The sequence below is a fragment of the Perna viridis genome, chromosome 7 (assembly GCF_037379345.1).
Source record: "Perna viridis isolate PV_CMFRI_1.1 ecotype Kerala chromosome 7, ASM3737934v1, whole genome shotgun sequence".
In the NCBI taxonomy this organism is placed as follows: Eukaryota; Metazoa; Mollusca; class Bivalvia; order Mytilida; family Mytilidae; genus Perna; species Perna viridis.
Window position 1 is genome coordinate 46163322 of NC_142451.1, and position 18289 is coordinate 46181610.

The 18289-nt window shown below is 32.5% G+C and overlaps 1 protein-coding gene across 1 annotated transcript; it reads left to right on the forward strand.

The window, feature by feature from the left end:
• Window positions 1-1214: 1214 nt before the first annotated feature.
• Window positions 1215-4019, forward strand: LOC148612955 (uncharacterized). The gene is made up of 2 exons (XM_088594889.1): window positions 1215-1315; window positions 1621-4019. The coding sequence occupies exons 1-2, from the start codon at window positions 1217-1219 to the stop codon at window positions 2818-2820; spliced, it is 1299 nt and encodes a 432-aa protein (XP_088451015.1). The 5' UTR covers window positions 1215-1216; the 3' UTR covers window positions 2821-4019.
• Window positions 4020-18289: the final 14270 nt, after the last annotated feature.

The following is an 18289-nucleotide window of genomic DNA, read 5'->3' on the forward strand; positions in this document are numbered from 1 at the left end:
CTTTGTACTGGATTCATAAAATCTACAACATTCCATACAAACAACGATATACAGCTTAATCTGCAAAATGTACCACCAAACCTTTCTGTTTAACGTGTCGTAGTTTTTCTTTCTCTTTCGTCTACCCTGGACTTGACTTTATATGAGCAACTCGGTGGGTGTTTCTAGAAAAACAGAGTATTCATGTCGCTAATGATCTACCTTTTATTTTGCCTTTCCTCTTTCGACTACCTAGGGCTTGACTTTTTATGAGTAAGTAAGGGGAGTTTCTAGAAAAGCAGAGGACGCTTTCCCCACCGGTGCACCTGGTTCATGCTCAAAATGTTTAGTAGAGTCCGACTTGCTTATTTACTTTTGTTACTTTGTATTTATTATTTGGTTATTTGACTCAGTAAGTTTGCGTAATAATATTTTGATCAAGTCTTGTTCATTAAATTCTTATATTATGTATGCAGATAAAAATATATATTTCTAATGTATTACATGTATAAGTAATTCGTTAAGCCCTATATCTGTTACCGTATTTTGCCACAATACGGTAATAAATCTTAAGAGAATAACCCTCACTAACTCGAACTCGTCAGCAACTTTGTCAGCTTGGGTAATAAAAGGTGTGAAAAACTGAAACCCTACCATTAATCAGTGTCATTTTAGTTAATTACAGATAAAATCTAAGTCATCGCTAATTAGGTAGTTTTGATCTTTAACATAACACTGTTTGAAGTTCGAGAATGTTCCGAAGTCGATATGATAAAAGCATGAAAGAAAATCCGATGAAAACAAATTATTGACCAAGGAACTCGAACTCTGAACGGTTTTAAAAGCGAATACAGCATTTTTAATGTTCACAAATCAACATAATCTTCCAAAAGCGAACGAAAAAGATCCACGAACTAACACAACTTCGTAGGAAGTAGGCAATTTCTAACGATAAATCAAACTCGGATCGGCACCGAAACAAATCCGGAAATATACAAACTTCAATTTCTCGAAATCCCGATAACTCGAACACATTTCAATGGTCCCTTGGAGTTCGAGCTACCGAGGTTTGACTGTATTATTTTAATTACTGATATAACCTTGGTTCCCTTGATTACTCTTTGACCCAAAGAAGAAAGACAGAGCCTTCAATATCTGTACATACTGATAGTCAAAAATATGACTAGCCTAAGTTTATTCAACCTTAATTTGGTAGTTCTTGGAAGAGGTTTTCCGCATGCTCCGTTTAACAGGTTTCTTTTTAAATCGCTTAGTATATATCATTATGTTCAACACTTCACTGGCCATATTGCTTGATCTACATGTCTCACCTAAGGTAAGTTGTTTACTTCTTTTTTGTGGGTTGCTAAATGGCATATTTTGTAAATTTAATACTATCAAAAAGAAGTCACAATTATTAATTAGAATGAGCACAAATTGTTAGCCATCGATTTACCATAAACTCTGTCTACAAAAATGTATGCAAAATTATTCTTTCATTTCTAAGTAAATTTGGCCTATTTATTTAACCCTAAGTTTTAAGTAAGTTGAATCTCAATGTCCTTTCGTGTTATATGATTAATTTCCTGTCAATTTGTTTTACTGATGGTTTTCATTTCACGATTTTATTATAATCTGTAGGTAAGAATATGCTTCCAGGAAAAGTTGGATACCTTTTTTTTAAGTTTATCCGTTTTATTAAACGCACAAAATGTTGATACAAAAAAGTTAGCTTTACTGGATATCGCTATAACCGCCTATGACGTAATCACTTCTGGGGTGGATTTCATTGAAAGGTTGGTTAGTGGTGATCCTCTAAATGAGATTCAGAAGTCAATCAGTGAACTTCAATCAAGCATTAAAAAGATTCACGAGAAGCTTGACTACGTACAAAACACAGTCGACAGACTGCTTCAACTGACCAAGGAACTTCCATATAAAATACTTATAACTCAGCATATAGAGGCAATTTCAAGCTGCAAGAAGGATCTTGACAATTTCATGCATCAACCCACTAGCCCTAGCTCCAAAAAGAACTTAGAGAAATGTACAAGCATAATGATAAACGTTCGATCCCTAGGTGGATATTTATCCGGACAAGTTGTAGCAGGTACTCCTCCATTGTTTGAACTCTATAAACAAAAAGAAGGGGCATGTGAAGGAGCAACTATAAAAAATATGTTTTCTTACATATACTCCTATTTTATTGACGGATGTACGATTGTGGTTACCGCTGAAAAGCTGAAGTATAATGTTTCCCCACACTATCTGAGAGAATGCAGAACGAAAGTTGGAGACATTAATAATTACATGAAGAAGTTTTACCAATCATGCATTTCCGATATGTGTCCTGTTTTCATTTCAAAAGCAAAGACCACTTTAAGATCCGCAACTGGTGCAGTATCAGCTTTTAATGCTTTGGATGACTCTTTCCCTTGGTTCCAATTTCTTGTTTTAAAAATGAAATCCAGAGCTGTTAATGTCACCGAAGGAAGTACTTTTCCTATAAAAAAAAGGACATTGATAGTTGCAGGAGGAAATTTTCGGTTGTATTGGGCAGACATTTTTGTTAAATTTAGAAAGGTTGTAAATGGTAACAGTATTGTCAAAGTTAAACTTTCTCAACACGATCTGATTGACTATCATTTAGGAAATATGAATGTCACGAGAACTGACGAAGGCGAAACAGCAGTGTTTAGTGGGTCTACATCCGATTCCAGCATAGATCGTTGTGATTACTCAACCGGAAAAGTAATGAGTTCATCAGCTATCTCGAGTAAGAAGACAGGAACTGTCATTTTTTATTTAACTATTGTCAATGCCATGGTTATCTTTGGATAGTATTCAAATGTAAGCTGTTTTTCCATTTATTCTATATATGAAAATCTCCCAAAATTAAATCGAAAAATGGAATATGAGAGTATTGTTTCAAACTCTACGGCATTAATAAAACTAATGATAAGACAAAATTGACATCCTTATTACATTATAATGTTAAATTCAATACCTATAAACAGCTAAACAGCTTACATTTAAGGCTTTCTTGTAACAAGTCATACACAAACAACGTGCTTACTTATTTTAAAATCGGTTAGCTTTACATGAGCGTGTCGTTGTAAACGACAGAGACTTTTAATTTCGTAAATGTCAAAACTACAACAATGTATACAATAGAGACATTTAACGTGTGTGTATCTCATCTTACAGGTTCTGGTAAAGTCAAATTTAAAATGATAAAGATTAAATTGGTCAGTTTCTGATATCAAATATGACGGTCTCTTATTTCTATATAAGTTCAGTAGTTAAGCAGTAACTCTCACTTTAGACTTTATTGAAAGAACGAAGATGCTACTTTTGCATTTATGGCTGTGATTATAGAACATATTTAAGTGTATCCAAATTTTATAATTGCAGATCGCTTTTTCTTTTTAAATGCTTTCTGATCTATTTTGTTTTGTTCGAAGTTTTTTTAAAGCAATACAACAATCCTTTCCATGATCAGGCTAATAGGTCATTCCTGCTGATTTGTTGCTTTTCATGTAATTTGTATATTAAAGAAAACATACATCATTATACACATACTGCCTGTAGTAGAGTTGCGCTGTAGTATCACAGGAGGTAAATATACTGCACAAGACGAAGTCGAGGGTGATATATTTACAGAGTGTGATACGATGCGTAACATCCTCTACTACAGGCAGTATATGTTAAATTATACTGAAAACGAGAATGTGATATATCGTGACGTCGAGGGTGATATCTCCTTAAAGATGGTGATATATCGTGTGATATATCGCTGCCGTCGGGGTGAAATATCAATCCACCAATCACTCTTCAGTGGGGACAGGGCAATTAAGGATGTGCAGGGAATAGACTAAAATAACTCATCACCCATTACCCAATCAGAATTCAGGATTTTTGTATGAAGTATAATATATATCTATAATCATCTTATATTATCGGAAAACCCAATACTATGACGTTTTTGTTTTCATTGACTTTGTATACTTTGCAAATAAAACACCTGTATTTTTTTGTTTTGTTTTGTTACGTTTCATTTCATTTGTGGCAAATTTGGACTAAATGTAATTTTCAACACACTGAAACATAGGGACTGACAGTTTATTATGAACACAATGATTGGATTGGACACAATATAGCATACAATTTGAAATTCAATTGAAGGTGAAAAAAGTTATGTTGTAAGGATGCTAATCAAAGACATTTTCATTCGACAAAATATAACATATGTAAATCAGATAGACAAAAAGCAGGCAAGAATTTTTGTTTTTGTTCATAAGGAGTCAATTAGAATTAAATTCTCAAAATCAGATGAAAAATTTAAAAGTCGACTTTTTATATGGGCCCTTTGTCCCATTTTAACTAAATAACTGTATGGGATACATTTGTATCTGAAGTATGATTTAAGTAAAGCAGGCATAGATTTGCATATGAAATCCAACAAAAGCAATTATTTCGAAATCCGACAATAAAAAATAAAAAAGATATAAAAAGTGACAAAATTCTAACCCTTTAAACTTCAAACTGTTCTTAATAAATATATCATATAAATATTTTAAACAAAAACAAAAGAATCGCAATGAACTGATTACCAATCCTTTCCTTGTTTTCTTTAACTCTAATGATAATAATAGCACCCGTTTTCCGCTCTTAAAGCCCCTTTTTATTAACCTCCATAAACTATAAAGCTTTTCTGGGAACCAAATGCCAAGTTTACGACATATCTCTATTTGAAAATACCATTATTTGATCATTGAATCACTGCATTTGTTCAGAAATTGAGAGTTATCTGAACTTGAAATATTCATTGTTAATTTCCATGAAATTATGACTCAATTTACCAAAGAAATACTGAACATCTTGTCTTTTTTTCCTTGATTCTGATGGTGCAAATAGTCAAGTTAAACTTATAAAAAAGTGGTTTTTTTCATACCATGTTGCACCCACTGCCTGAATCTTACAGAGACTGATACTTAATATGTTACTTCAACTTTAATTCGAGAAGAACAACAAAAATCTCAATATAGATTTTTAAGTATATTTTAAGGAAGTATATCGAGCTATGGGTACATATATAACTCATGTCATAACTAAATCGTTTGAAAAAATCCCATTACCAGGAAATCCTTAATAATGTGAAATATGATATTTTAATTTCTTTTATATATTCGTTGAAATTGATCATACTGTTTCTATTTTTGAAATTTTCATTTGTTCCTTGTAACCTAACCACCATGAATAATTTTAAAAGGATAAGTGGTATTTCTGAAAGCACACCGAACCATGAGATCATGCTTGTCATGATAAAGTCGTTCAAGGATATTTTTCCATTTTTCTCGGAAGTCATGTGTATTTCATTGTATGATAATTTTGACGAATTGTAAATGAAAATTTTACGTCTGTTAACTTTCTGATATCGAATTCGTATTAATTAGTTCAAAGCAATACAAAAAAACAATATCATTTTCGAGTAAAGATATTGTCGATGTATATTTTTTTCTAAAATAAATAGTTTTCTTTTGCATGGTTCAGAATTGTGTATCTGTCGATTATGGATATACAAAATAACTCATGAATAGTTCCACGAAAGTTTATGATATTATGAGTTATGTAAATTATGCGTTAATACATATAGATGTTCTAATTGTGTTTCTCAATATAAATATAATCAAAGCGGTTTGAATAAAAAATTCAACTGCGTCAATGCGTTTGATCATAATAATTATAAAGTCATATTGAAGTATATTTTTATCTGTTATTTGCGGGTGGACGGTTAGGTGTTTTTGATATACTTTAGTAGGCTTTAGTAAAACACACATAATACACGATAGAAAGGTAGCAAATGATGGGTTGGTCGATTTAACATGGGGAAAGCAACAAAACTTATCAAAATAGGTAAATTGTCAATATAATGATGTGTTTTAATTATCAGGTACTGTTTTTTTACATATAAAAAGTGGAAGTAGTATCTATTATGCAAATGAATTAAACAACAAAATAGCCGAACACTTATCCGATCCATAATCAACTCCAAAATATATCTTATATTTATGGCGTTCAAGGAAATATAAGCATTTAGTACTTGTTCTAGAGTGGCAAAAAGAAAGGTGATGTAAAGATGTGCATTTCAAGTACATGAAAACCATCTAACTTTCCACCGGCAAATAGCAAATAAAAATATACTTCCATATGAGTTTATAATTATTATGATCAAACTCATTGATGCAATGTAACATTTGCGTAAAAAACTAGAGAGGGGCTAATTACCTTGATTGGTTTTTTTCCTTATACGTATTGTTTGGTCCAAGTTGATTATTGAATACAATTTTTCTGTGTTCCTACTGTCCTTTTACTAGGCCACTATTTGTGGGTTTTTCCCCGGCATTTTTTGATTTAATGTGGTCGGAATATCAGTTTACGATAGGATTAATACCATTTAGATTAAAAATATATTCAAGTATAACTATATTTTGTAATATAATCTGTAAAAAAAACATGAGAATGTCTTCAGTAAGGCTAAAACTTGGAACACTAAACGAATCAAACTAAAGAATGTTTTGTATCGACTTTTCAAACCAATTTTTCCAGTTATCACATTTTGCTATTACAGAGGATATTCAAATATTCATAACAACTGCATTAATTCATGGACTGCTGTTGTGTGGACTTGTTAATTCATGCTCTTTGTGTCTGTTTTTCCTGTCTATTTTTTATACTTTGTGAATATTCTTTTGATTTCGGTTCGAATATTGGTTCCCTTTATTAGCTCGCCGACCGAAAGGCCATGTGAGCTATTGCCATTACTATGCGTCCGTCGTCCTTCGCCGGCCCTCATCGTTAACAATTTTTCAAAACTCTTCTCCTCTGACACTACTTGACCAACTAGAACCAAACAGACACACACAACAAAGAACATAAAATAAATAAAATTTTACATACAAAGTAAAAAAGTAAATGAGCAACTCGGACTCCACTAAACACTGGAGCATGGACTAGGTGCACCGGTAGGGTAAGCGTCCTCTACTATTCAGGAAACACCGGCCGAGTTCCTCATAAAGAAGTTAATTCAAGGGTAAACAAAAGAAAAAAAGGAAAACTTTGACAAGAATCAGTTTTCATGATGCAGATGAATACACTGTATCGATCCACGAGTTCATGATGACTACCATAAAACTTTATTAGTGGTGATTTCAATATTGTAAGAACAAAATCCTGTTCCAGAAGCCGAATTGTAAAAAGTCTGGCACGATATAAAAAAAGTCTGCGTATCTACGGCAAGCTTTGGCATAATGTATGAGTTGTGATATGAAAACTCCATACGCAGATGCTGAAAGGATGTTACCACAGATGAAAGGAAAGTTGACAATACTAAATGAAAAGTCATCACGTTTGCCGTATTTCTTTGTCAATAGTTTTTCTTTACCATCGATCTCTAAGTGTAGGTCAAGATACGAGTCTGACTTCATAGTTTCTGTAGTATCCTTTATCTCAATGTTTTTGGGGTAGATGCGATATATCAAATCCCGAAACTATGATTGTTTAACGATAATGCGTCATCTTTATAGATAAAACTGATATTAAAAGGTCTAGCTAACAGGTGTCGTGGTAGGACAAGAGACCCTCGTTGAAAGCAATGAGTTGAAAAATTTAGCGTTTTGAAAGAGAAGTCTTGGTGCTACACTTTGCAGATCCAGATAGGTAGTGTTGTTTTTATGAATTCTTATTGGGTTAAGATATCCAGTACATAGACGGTAGACCACAATCATCGTCTTTGGTAGAGAGATCTAAAACGGATAGCAGTAGAGGTCTTATTCCTGCTTTTGTTTCTACGTCTACCTCTGATAATAACACTAGATGAAATACATTTTGCAGACAAAAACAATGTCATTTTCGGCTGGTAGTCCATGTACTTTTCATGTACATGAGACGATGATTTTGCTACATCGGGGTCTTAGAAAAACTAATGTAGCATCGCCACTCATTGACTTACTTCGACTTTCATACATTTCAAAATTAAAGACATCACAGCTTTTACTCACTCCGACAGTGAATCAATAAAATTTAAACTTAATATTCCATTTCATAGTACGTGGTTCACGGTACTTGGAATTTTTGGGAAGGACCTTAAGAAGAGATTCGTTTTCTATGATGCTTGAATATCCCGTAATGACGTGACAAGAACGACCATATTTGAATGGAATTTTTTTGCAAGAATACTCAGGTGGTTTACCCTTGAAGTCCTCAATCTTGAGGTCCTTCAATAGTCTTTTATGATTGAAAATTGTTGATGCAATAGGTGAAAAATTGAAAAATTGAAAGCATTGAAGTTCATTGAATAAGATAAATAACTCTTCATGTTTTTTTTTTTCAACATTCGGTTTCTGTGTTAGTAACATTAAAATCATTTATTATTTTTTAGTCATCAATTGTCGATTTAAGAAAAATCTGACCAGTATATGATATACACATTACTTTGGACCACACCCCAAAAAGTGGAGACAAAAAAAAAGTTGTGCTACCCATAGCATAAAATTTGTCTGATATTTATATGGACAGCCTATTAAATGTTCTGTGTTATTGTAATGAACACTATCTATGAAAAATACCTAAAATTATTTGATGCTTAAACATTTTATAATATCATACTTTTAGTTTTCAGTTGTCCTAACTAAAAGTATTTGTGCCTTTGACATTTTTTAAAGAGTTTTTAATTTTGAATGTTTAAGTTCGTAATCGGTCATTTCTCTGTTATAAGACCCACTATATTTCACACTATATTGTTCAAATATCACAGGAGATTCTGAATCTGTTCTATCTGTAAATTCGACCCTAATATTATTTTTTTTATGTAAAAGCAGGATCTTCTTTGAAGTAGTTATATAGTAGGAGAAAACAACTAGAATCCACGGCGGGCGAGGTCGTGATTCGTAAATCTTCAGTATCTGGACAGTAATACAACCCGAAAGTTATCCATACTACCCGATCATATACAAAAGAAAAACTGACCGATCAAAGACATATCAAAAGACTCAAAATTGAAATCAAGGACAATCATCGTTTGGAATCTCTAAGTCATAAGAACAAATTAAAAGATGCTACAATCTGTACAGAAAAACTTCGACAAAAGAATCTTAAGCACACACCCCTCAGAACTAGGGTCTTCACCTAAGAATCACCAGTATATGCAAAAGATTTAATACTGGACTTTGTTTTTGATTATCAAAGAGAATTATGACTTGAGCCGGAAATCAAGCAAATAATTCAAGCATAAAACATATCAAACGGATAACACGACGAATAACCCGTCATGATAGAAATAATGAAAAAATAAATATTTATGCAGTAAATGATGTCTATTATTTTAAGCAATCATGAATTGTCTTCCATTGAAAGGGGTTAATTTTGGATCGACAGTATATTTAAATGGATGAAGTTCCCGTGATTTTTGTTATGAATTAATCTTTCTAGTTTAGTTTCATTGTGTGGAACTTACAAAAATTTAGTGAACCCTCCGCTTTTGACAAATTAAAGGCGTCAAAGTAGGTAGAATCTTGAAAATTGCTCAAAACGAAAAACCGTGATTTCCAGAACATTTTGCCCCATCAAGATTCTTCAAACTCTTGTTATGTATAGAGCACATTTCAAAATTTATTTAGAAAAAGGGTATGATGGGTTAATAAATTTATCAACAATGCTGGAGACTTATGTAATTTTGATTTTTTAGTGAAAAATCTAATCGAAATATTGCCTTAAGTAACGAAGATTTAAGGTACCCTGCAATGCATTTTCAAAGTAAAGTTTTAATATATTTTGTATGTTTGTATCATGGATTGATGCTACATGATATATATAAGTTTATGCATAATCTGTTACCTTGAGTGTCATGCCCTATAGGAGATTTTAGGGTGGTTAAGCAAAAGAGACTTTTTAGGTTTGTTATCGTTTAGATTATTTGCTTGTTAATTTGTTCTCTGCTTTGTAATTTTTTTAGTTAAGTTGTGTGTATGTTTCTGTTATGTAATGTGTTATGTTTTGTTTTGTCCTGTTGTTTTTGTTTTTCGTCTTTAGTTTAATTTTTGTTTGATCTTAGTGCATACGATTTTTGATACGAATGGACTTTCTTCATTTGAAATAGCAGATATAGTTATATTTAACAGCTTATGTAATGCGTTACAATACGCTTTAATCATGGTAATAGTTATGCATACTATTGATGAGCATACATAATTATGAACATGCTTCTAAAATTTTTAAGTCTGGTAATTTATCAAGATTCAATCCTCTGTCATAACAGTAAATTGATTTTAGGTACGCATCCTGTATTTTATTGTCTGACAGAGCAAATAAAATTATGGAATTAACCCTGTCTGTCTCTGCACAAATGACAATAATAATAATTATAATAATAATATAATTGATATGCCATTTCTTGTCCGGTACATCATTTCAATGTTTTCAATTACAAAATGCAGATAATTGCATAAAGACACTTTTTAATTTCAAAATCTATAATATAATGACAATTAAAAAATAAATTCAACATATCTGTGGTTTGGTGCGTTAATTTAGTTTTTTAACCCCGAAAAAATGTAATACACACTTAAACTTGAAAAAATGGAAGTTTTTGTTTCACTGTTTTTAAAGCGTCACGTCTGCAGCGCTGAAACGGGAATGCTAAGGAATAAGAACAAACATAAACGTGTTTTTCTGTGCAGAAATGAGGTATCTGTTTGATTCCATTACATTTTCATTTGGTCCTTAGTCGTTCAAGTTAAACACTTGAGTAAAGCCAACCGTTACTTGTTATAATTCAGAAACTTATAATACAATTATTCTTAAGAATACAAATACACATAGCAGTTCTCAAAAGATATAATATTGGTAAATTTGATATGTTTATATCAATCATAATTAAATATTGCATATGGTAGAACCTCTCGGTGATGGATTTGGCTACCTCTTTCGATAGATATGGTTATGAGTACGTCTTGTATAGAACTAATATTATTAATATTAATATTGGTTTTAATGCTGCTTGATGAAAGGTTACTCCTTGAAATACGTGTACAGAATATCGAAATTTACAATATATAAAACTGGTATTTTTTTGTATTTAGTAGTAGTACCCAAAAAAACCTTTTTATTTTAAAATAGAGTTCTTTTTTTCTAACATATTTTTTACTTCTTGAAAATTGTTTTTAATGTAATAAAAAAGTTTTATTTAATTAGACAATTAAGGTTTGGCCTTTGTAGCCACACTTTTTCCTGCAGTCTTATCATACTTGAGTGGTGTTGGTGATGTGTGATATCTAGTTGGTTGTTTCCCATTTACTTGAGGTGTTTCAACAAATTTGTCATAGGTCATTAGGTGGTTGTGTTTTGTTCATTGGTTTCTTTGTTTTGGTTTTACTTGGAGTTTTTTTTTCAGAGTTTTAAGAAACCATTGATGCTTTTTTTGTTTGCTACCTCAATGTTGCATTCGGTTTGGTCACATGCTTCTCTTTTATATGGAGATTTACATTATTTTCATCGGTACTGCTTTCTGTTGTGTTTTCAATGCTGGTGTCATCTTGGGCCATTCCTAAATCATGTTCCTGAAATGCCGGAGGTCAGTCAGCCATTTTATGCCCTGGCTTTTTACATGTTCTACACACCCAGTCATTGGTACTTTCGAACATTAGATGGTCTAAACTTAAGCATTTATGGCATGTATCTCTGTTTCACCATTTTCTTGATCTGTTTTTCTATTTGAAAACTCAAGTTTCACTATACCAACATATCTGTCAATTTGTTAGTTTCTTGGTATGGGACTTCTAAGTTTTTTACTGATAATTATTATATTACCAGTTTGACAGTTGGTAAGTTTGCCATTGGTTTTCATGCATTCCCTAGTGAAATTAAGGATTTTCCTTAGGTATATGTGCTAGATAGATCTCTCCCTAATCTGCCGATATTGGAACATTCCTCACTCTAACCCTGATAGTGTTAGGTCTAGGAATGCCGGAATTGCGAGGATTCTGCGAGTAAAGCGGTACATGTACCTGTTTGCCACGTAGTTACAAGCAAAGACAGTCTATCATCCTTGTTATCGAGATATATCCGCCACTTTTTATGGACCCTTTGAATAATTTTACTCTCTGTGTGGTTGTTTTTCGGTCAATGGCTTTGTAATTTGCAACGTTCGTGCGTAAAAGTGACTTTGGGGGTTTTACTGTGGCATGTACATCAGTATCTTTCAAAAATATTGGTTTAACATAATCACTTGGGTCTTAGTTTTCTTTTTCGAAGATTGTTTAACCACAATCTGAGCTTAAAAGGGGTTCATCGGACTATTTCAATTTGTTATCACCATTTACTTCAGCGTAGGACGCCATGTTCTCTTGGTTTTTGTTATTTGCTCTACTCAATTTCATTTTGCATACTCAGTTTACCTTGCAGACCCCCAAGTATTTTGTCCATTCTTTCACATAACTCATCTATTTCTCGCTCTGTATTGTCAAATTATTACCTCAAATAACCATATATGTCTGGAGCGGTGCCTCAGCTTACCTTATCAAGGGACATCACCAAAGTTTTGCACTTACTATATTTCATTCTCACTGAGAATGTTTTCAAAGAACTCATATTATATCATTCTTGTAAGATTGGTTTCATTTGTACCATTAGTTTTTTTAATTTTCGAGAAAAAAATTATTCTAAAATATTATAAATGTGGCTTTAAACATTCCTCGGACGCAAAATTGAACGAAAAAAAAATCACGGATAGATGTAAGTTCAGACGTTGAAGGATGAGGCAATAAGAAAAGGCATTATTTTAATTTGTTTTTAAAACTTAAGATTACTTGCAAATACTTTTTGTGAAATCAAGAACAGTAGAATCCCTATTGGAATAGATAAACGAACGTCATTGACTGATGTTTTACTCCGCTTGTATGATTCAGTTTTGGTTTTATCAACCACATTTACAACGTCAGATGCATTATATTCTTTGTGTAACTCGTTGCTGTTTGTGCAATGGCATGGACAAAAACATATATTGCCTAAGATTATATCGATAGATCCTGCCAAAGAACTGTCATCCACGTTTACTGTTGCAATAATACCATCCTCGACACATTCAATGTAGATGATATCTCACTAGGTCCTATGTCGTTTAATGTTGATGTTGATATTGCCGCCGAAGATTCGTGGTCTGAAAAAAATGTTTATTTGTTTGTAGTACCTGTTTTAATATAAATACTTCAAAAACTGAACGAAAAGGTTGGTTAAACAAGAAGCTCCGTTAAAATATATTATTAAAGTTGAAAACATCAATATTTCAGACAAAATCTTGGTCAGCAGTAGAGACAACTCTTTTTTTTAAGTAAATTATCCTGAAATGTATCTTTTTTATATGGATTATTAAGTAGTTTTTGAATCCAGACTTCTCGCTTGACAGAATATTCAACCAGGCTATATATGCCTTGTGGTTAATTAGGATTTCATCCTCATCGATCGTACTGCGTTAGTTTGTAGGAGTACTCAAATTATTTTTGATTCTTAGTTCATTTACTAATCATTTGTAGTAATGCACTTATCGTGTAAAAGTAAGTTGTAAGAAGCTTTGTCTAAATAAAGAAAAACACATTTCCCTTGAAGAGATGACAGACATTTTGCAACTTATTTGTCTTTGAATGTCGATCATAGATGCAATGTTTGAGGCTGCAATGCGATGTTGTACCGAAGGCTTAACTACTTTTACCAAATCTGACAGTGGGGCAATTCTGGGGAGTTTGAGAAAAAAGCCTCATCACAAATGTCAATCTGTATTTGGACGATGAAATATATATTTTTCCTTTGTCAAATTCTTTGATAAAACCTCGGAGATTTTTTAGAACATTAACAGTCAGAAAAGTACAGTAAAAATTGTCTCAACCATAGCATTAACTGCAATTTACTTAACTTAACCAAATCATTAATTAAAACACGAATCTGTCCGTAAGTCTTCTACCTGGTTTAGGTGTCAGAGAAATGCTACAAGCCACGTTAATAATATTATTTTTTCGAAAATTCAAAAGGTGTTTGGTACGAATGAATTAATCCTACATGAATAATATAAATTAATTCATGACACAGTAATTCACTCTTCCATATGATGACTGACCTCGTTTGATTGAACTATTGAATATTCATAAGATTGTAAAGATAATTAATGGAACATGCGCTTGATGTCATCATTGAGGGGAATTTGGAGGGTAACTGTAGCGCGTGTGTTAATAATACAAAATAAAAATAATATATGTTGTGAAATGGCTGAAATTAAATGTAATTAGAATAATAAATAGGTGAACGATAGCCACGTTTAAAAGGTACAAAAGGAACTAAATTCAAATAGAATATAAATAAACGTAAAAATATTTAAATATGAGCCCTAATTTGTAGACTTACGGCCTTCGTCAGGGGCAAAAAGTATTGAAGATAAAACTGTCAATCCCTACCAAAGAGACAAGGTGCCCTTGAACATTTTGAAATATATATAAGGTTCAAAAGGAAAATGGCTAAAATGAAAAGAAGATGAAAACAGGGTGACTAAATGATGCGGGTTTTGACATTCATTTCAAAGAGATTGGCAGTCCCAAAAAGCCGATGATACGCTGTCTAGGAACTTTCGTTGTTTTTCGCTTGAAAATATTATCAAAAGGACAGTTACTTTCATATCGTCAACTCTGTGGTTTGCTTCTCGAAACTGTTCCCGACTGGACAATTCTTTCCTTTGGTGACATTTTGTTTGTGGTCTACAAAACGATCATCCAACCTCCGATAGGTCTCACCGACGTAAGCCATTTCACAGCGTAGATGACCTTTTCTGAGGTATACGTGAAACTATCGTTTTAATTTAAAAGGCCAAGTGACCTCATTAATATCCCAAGTAAAAGTACATGTATAAACAGCGTGTTCGCTTTCAGCGCTTACAATGCCGTGTGCCTCTGTAACTGGAAGAGGGTGTCTGGTGGTACTCTCAAAAGAACTTGTAACTAGGTGCGCTTCAAGACTCTTTTTCTTTCTATAGGCAGAAATTGAGAGCAAATCGTTGAATACTGAAGACATGTATTCGTTTCAAAGCACTATGGATTTAAAGCGTCGAATCTGGATTGCAACATTGTGAGGATGATATGTTTAGACCAAAGGAACACGGTCATTTTTGTTTATTATCCTCTTCTCCATAGACTCAGATCTCTTAACTTGGGAAAATGACGCGATCGCTCGATCCAGAACTCTGTTCGAATAGCCTCTCTTGATAAAAACGATCAAATCGAGTGATCACGCCGGTGTGTTATTTATTGACGATATTTATTAAATATTATGGACCATTGTCAGCTGATGATATGAAGTATACAAGAGACTATGCAGCATGAACTGTGTTGTACCTTATATGGATGTCAATGGAAATGGTTTGACTCAATTAACGGGTTATTTTTCTGTTTTTTCGATTTCATTTTTTAATTATTTCTTCACCGTTTGATATAAAAACATTGTTGAACATATTTGGTAGTAAACACTTTGTTGTTCTTGGCGAACTATACTTTAGCTAACTTGAAACATTAAATGGTGTGCTAAAGATGTATGCTGTTTCGAATTAATTATGCTCAGTCAACTTGTAGAATAGAAATAATTTGTTGACAAAGCAACAGTTAAAAAAAAATTACATTTGGTAAGCGGACGGACTAACAATGGTAAAAATGACACAATTACATTCTATTATAATACAGTTACATGCACAATATATGTTTTATATTGTTTAGGTAATGATGTTTTATTACACTATGGTTTTAAGGAATAGTTGAAGAAGTATTAAGACCACATGCCAATTCACATAAGTTCACATATATTTTTCACATGCCTTTTTAAACTTATTATATTTGTTTATTATGTCAAAAGCAGTCTTTTGTGTATTTGAAATAATTGACATTGATTCAACAAAATCTAACCCACAAGAAGAAATGTAACACACACATCTAAAAGTTATTGTGAAAATTTATTCTTTAAATTGGGGACAACGAATATTAACTATGAAATTTACATCATTAAATATGTATAAAAAACGATTTTGTTGTTCAAAATGATCGCTGAAATGTTACGTAATGTTTCACACAATAATTAAATTTGTCCCTTATCCAAATAAGCTATATAAGGAATCTGCAAATGATATAAATTAAAATTCCATTTCAAAATCATAATGGATAATGCCTACGTTTCAGTCTTTACAATTCGTTTACACTTATAAATTACATTTTTTTTAAAATTCAAATACTTAAATTATTATTTACTTTTAAGGATTGAATTATTTATAATTTTACTTTCGATGCCCTTACTGCGAAGATAGACGTTTTAATTACTAATATTTGCGGTCGTGACATTTTGGGTACAGCTACCTCCTTTTAACAAAAATAAAATAATTCAAATATATTTTTACGCCTTTTTGTTGTTTACCTACACCTATTGTAATCAGACGAAGGAAGTATTGCGTACTTTTCTTGGTTTTATTATAAAAAAAAACTATTAATCTTGAAGGACTAAAGACCAAATAAAAATGTATTGAAATCAGACATTAAAATAATTTCCTGATAAACATTAGCGTTCCCGATGATATCTCATCGATTTCCTAATAATTCGTCTTTCAGCACTGCCGTGATGACACTTTAAAAGAGCATAGGGAAAAATAGATTTTTAGAGTTAAAAAATAAATTGAATATGTGTGGGGAACCTTCATGTTCATTCTGGTCTAAATAAAGCAACAAAATGCATATAAGCACCGAGATTCTTTAATAAGACATGTCATTATATATCGTAGATTTTGATATTACAAAGAGCCTATACTAAACTATCATGTATTTTGTAATTGAAAATATGATGTAACAAGCAAGAAATGAAAATTTTTTGCATTATTATTGTTATTATTTCATACAGAGACATGGTTATTTCCACCAGGTTATTTGCTCTGTCAACCAAACAATTACCTTTTAGGATACGTACCTAAAAGAAAAATATATTTTTAATGAAAGAGGTAGATTTTGATATTTCTACAGGGCTCTTGAAAGTAATTATCATCATGTCAATGAGTAATCAAAGGAACCAAGGTTATAGCGGTAATCCAGGGACAATGACCAGACATGGACAACAGACACACACATCAAAGAACATAAAGTAAATAAAATCATACATACAAGGTAACAAAAGCAAATGGGCGACTCGTACTCCACTAAAAACTGGGAGTATGGAACAGGTGCACCGGTAGGGTAAGCGTCCTCTGCTTTTCTAGAAACACCCCGCCGAGTTGCTCATAAAAAGTGAATTCCGGGGTAGACAACGAGTTAAGGAAAACTATGACTCGTTGAATAAATCAGTTTTCATGGTGCAGATGGATACACCATAACGATCCACGAGTTCATGATCACGACCATAAAACTTCTGTAGTTATGACTTCAATATTGTAGCAACATAACCCTGATCCAGAAGCATATTTGTTAGAGTTCTAGCGCGAAACAAAAAGTCTGCGTAGTTTTGGCAGGCTCTGGCATAACGGATCAGTTGTGATATGGACACTCCATACGAAGGTGCTGAAGGAATGTTGCCACAGATGAAAGGAAAGTTGACAATTTTGAATGAAAAGTCATTACTTTCGACATAAAGTTTGGTCAATAATTTTCCTTTACCATCGATTTCGAAGTGTAGGTCAAAATATGAGGCTGACTCATACAGTGTCCGTAGTATCCTTTATCTCAAGTTCTTTGGGGTAGATGCGATGTATCAAATCCCCGAAATTAGGATTGTTTAAAGATAATACGTCATCTATATAGCGGAAGCTGAGATTAAAGGATCTAGCTAAATGATATTCTTTCTTTTAGATCAGATCAGCTATAAAGTCAGCCTCAATAAGTATAAATAATATATTCATCACCTATAAAATTGGTAACAAACTATTACCATCATTAGAGCGTATGGTGACGTGTTACCAAAGTATAATTTGACCTCTCAAATGTCCTCTCTTTCAAATGAAAAGTCCATTCGTTGAACTGAGAGCAAACGAAAACTTAAACGTAAGGAAAAAAAAACAGAACAAAACAATACTACAAACACAAACAGAAACAACAAGGAATGAAAAGCAAACAATCCATGCGATTACAAAAGTAGAAAAGACAAACAGAAGTCTTTTTTGCTCAACAAAATGAGTATTTTTTCATAGCGTGTTTGAGGACGTTTTGTCTTCTGTTTAAAAATGCAAAAGAAAATATATTCTGCATAACGAAAT

Bases quoted from the DNA above. Each gene is read 5' to 3' on its own strand.
- LOC148612955 (XM_088594889.1), top strand. From the start codon at position 1,217: ATGCTCCGTTTAACAGGTTTCTTTTTAAATCGCTTAGTATATATCATT. The intron at 1,316-1,620 runs GTAAGTTGTTTA...TATAATCTGTAG, and splicing joins ATCTACATGTCTCACCTAAG to GTAAGAATATGCTTCCAGGA.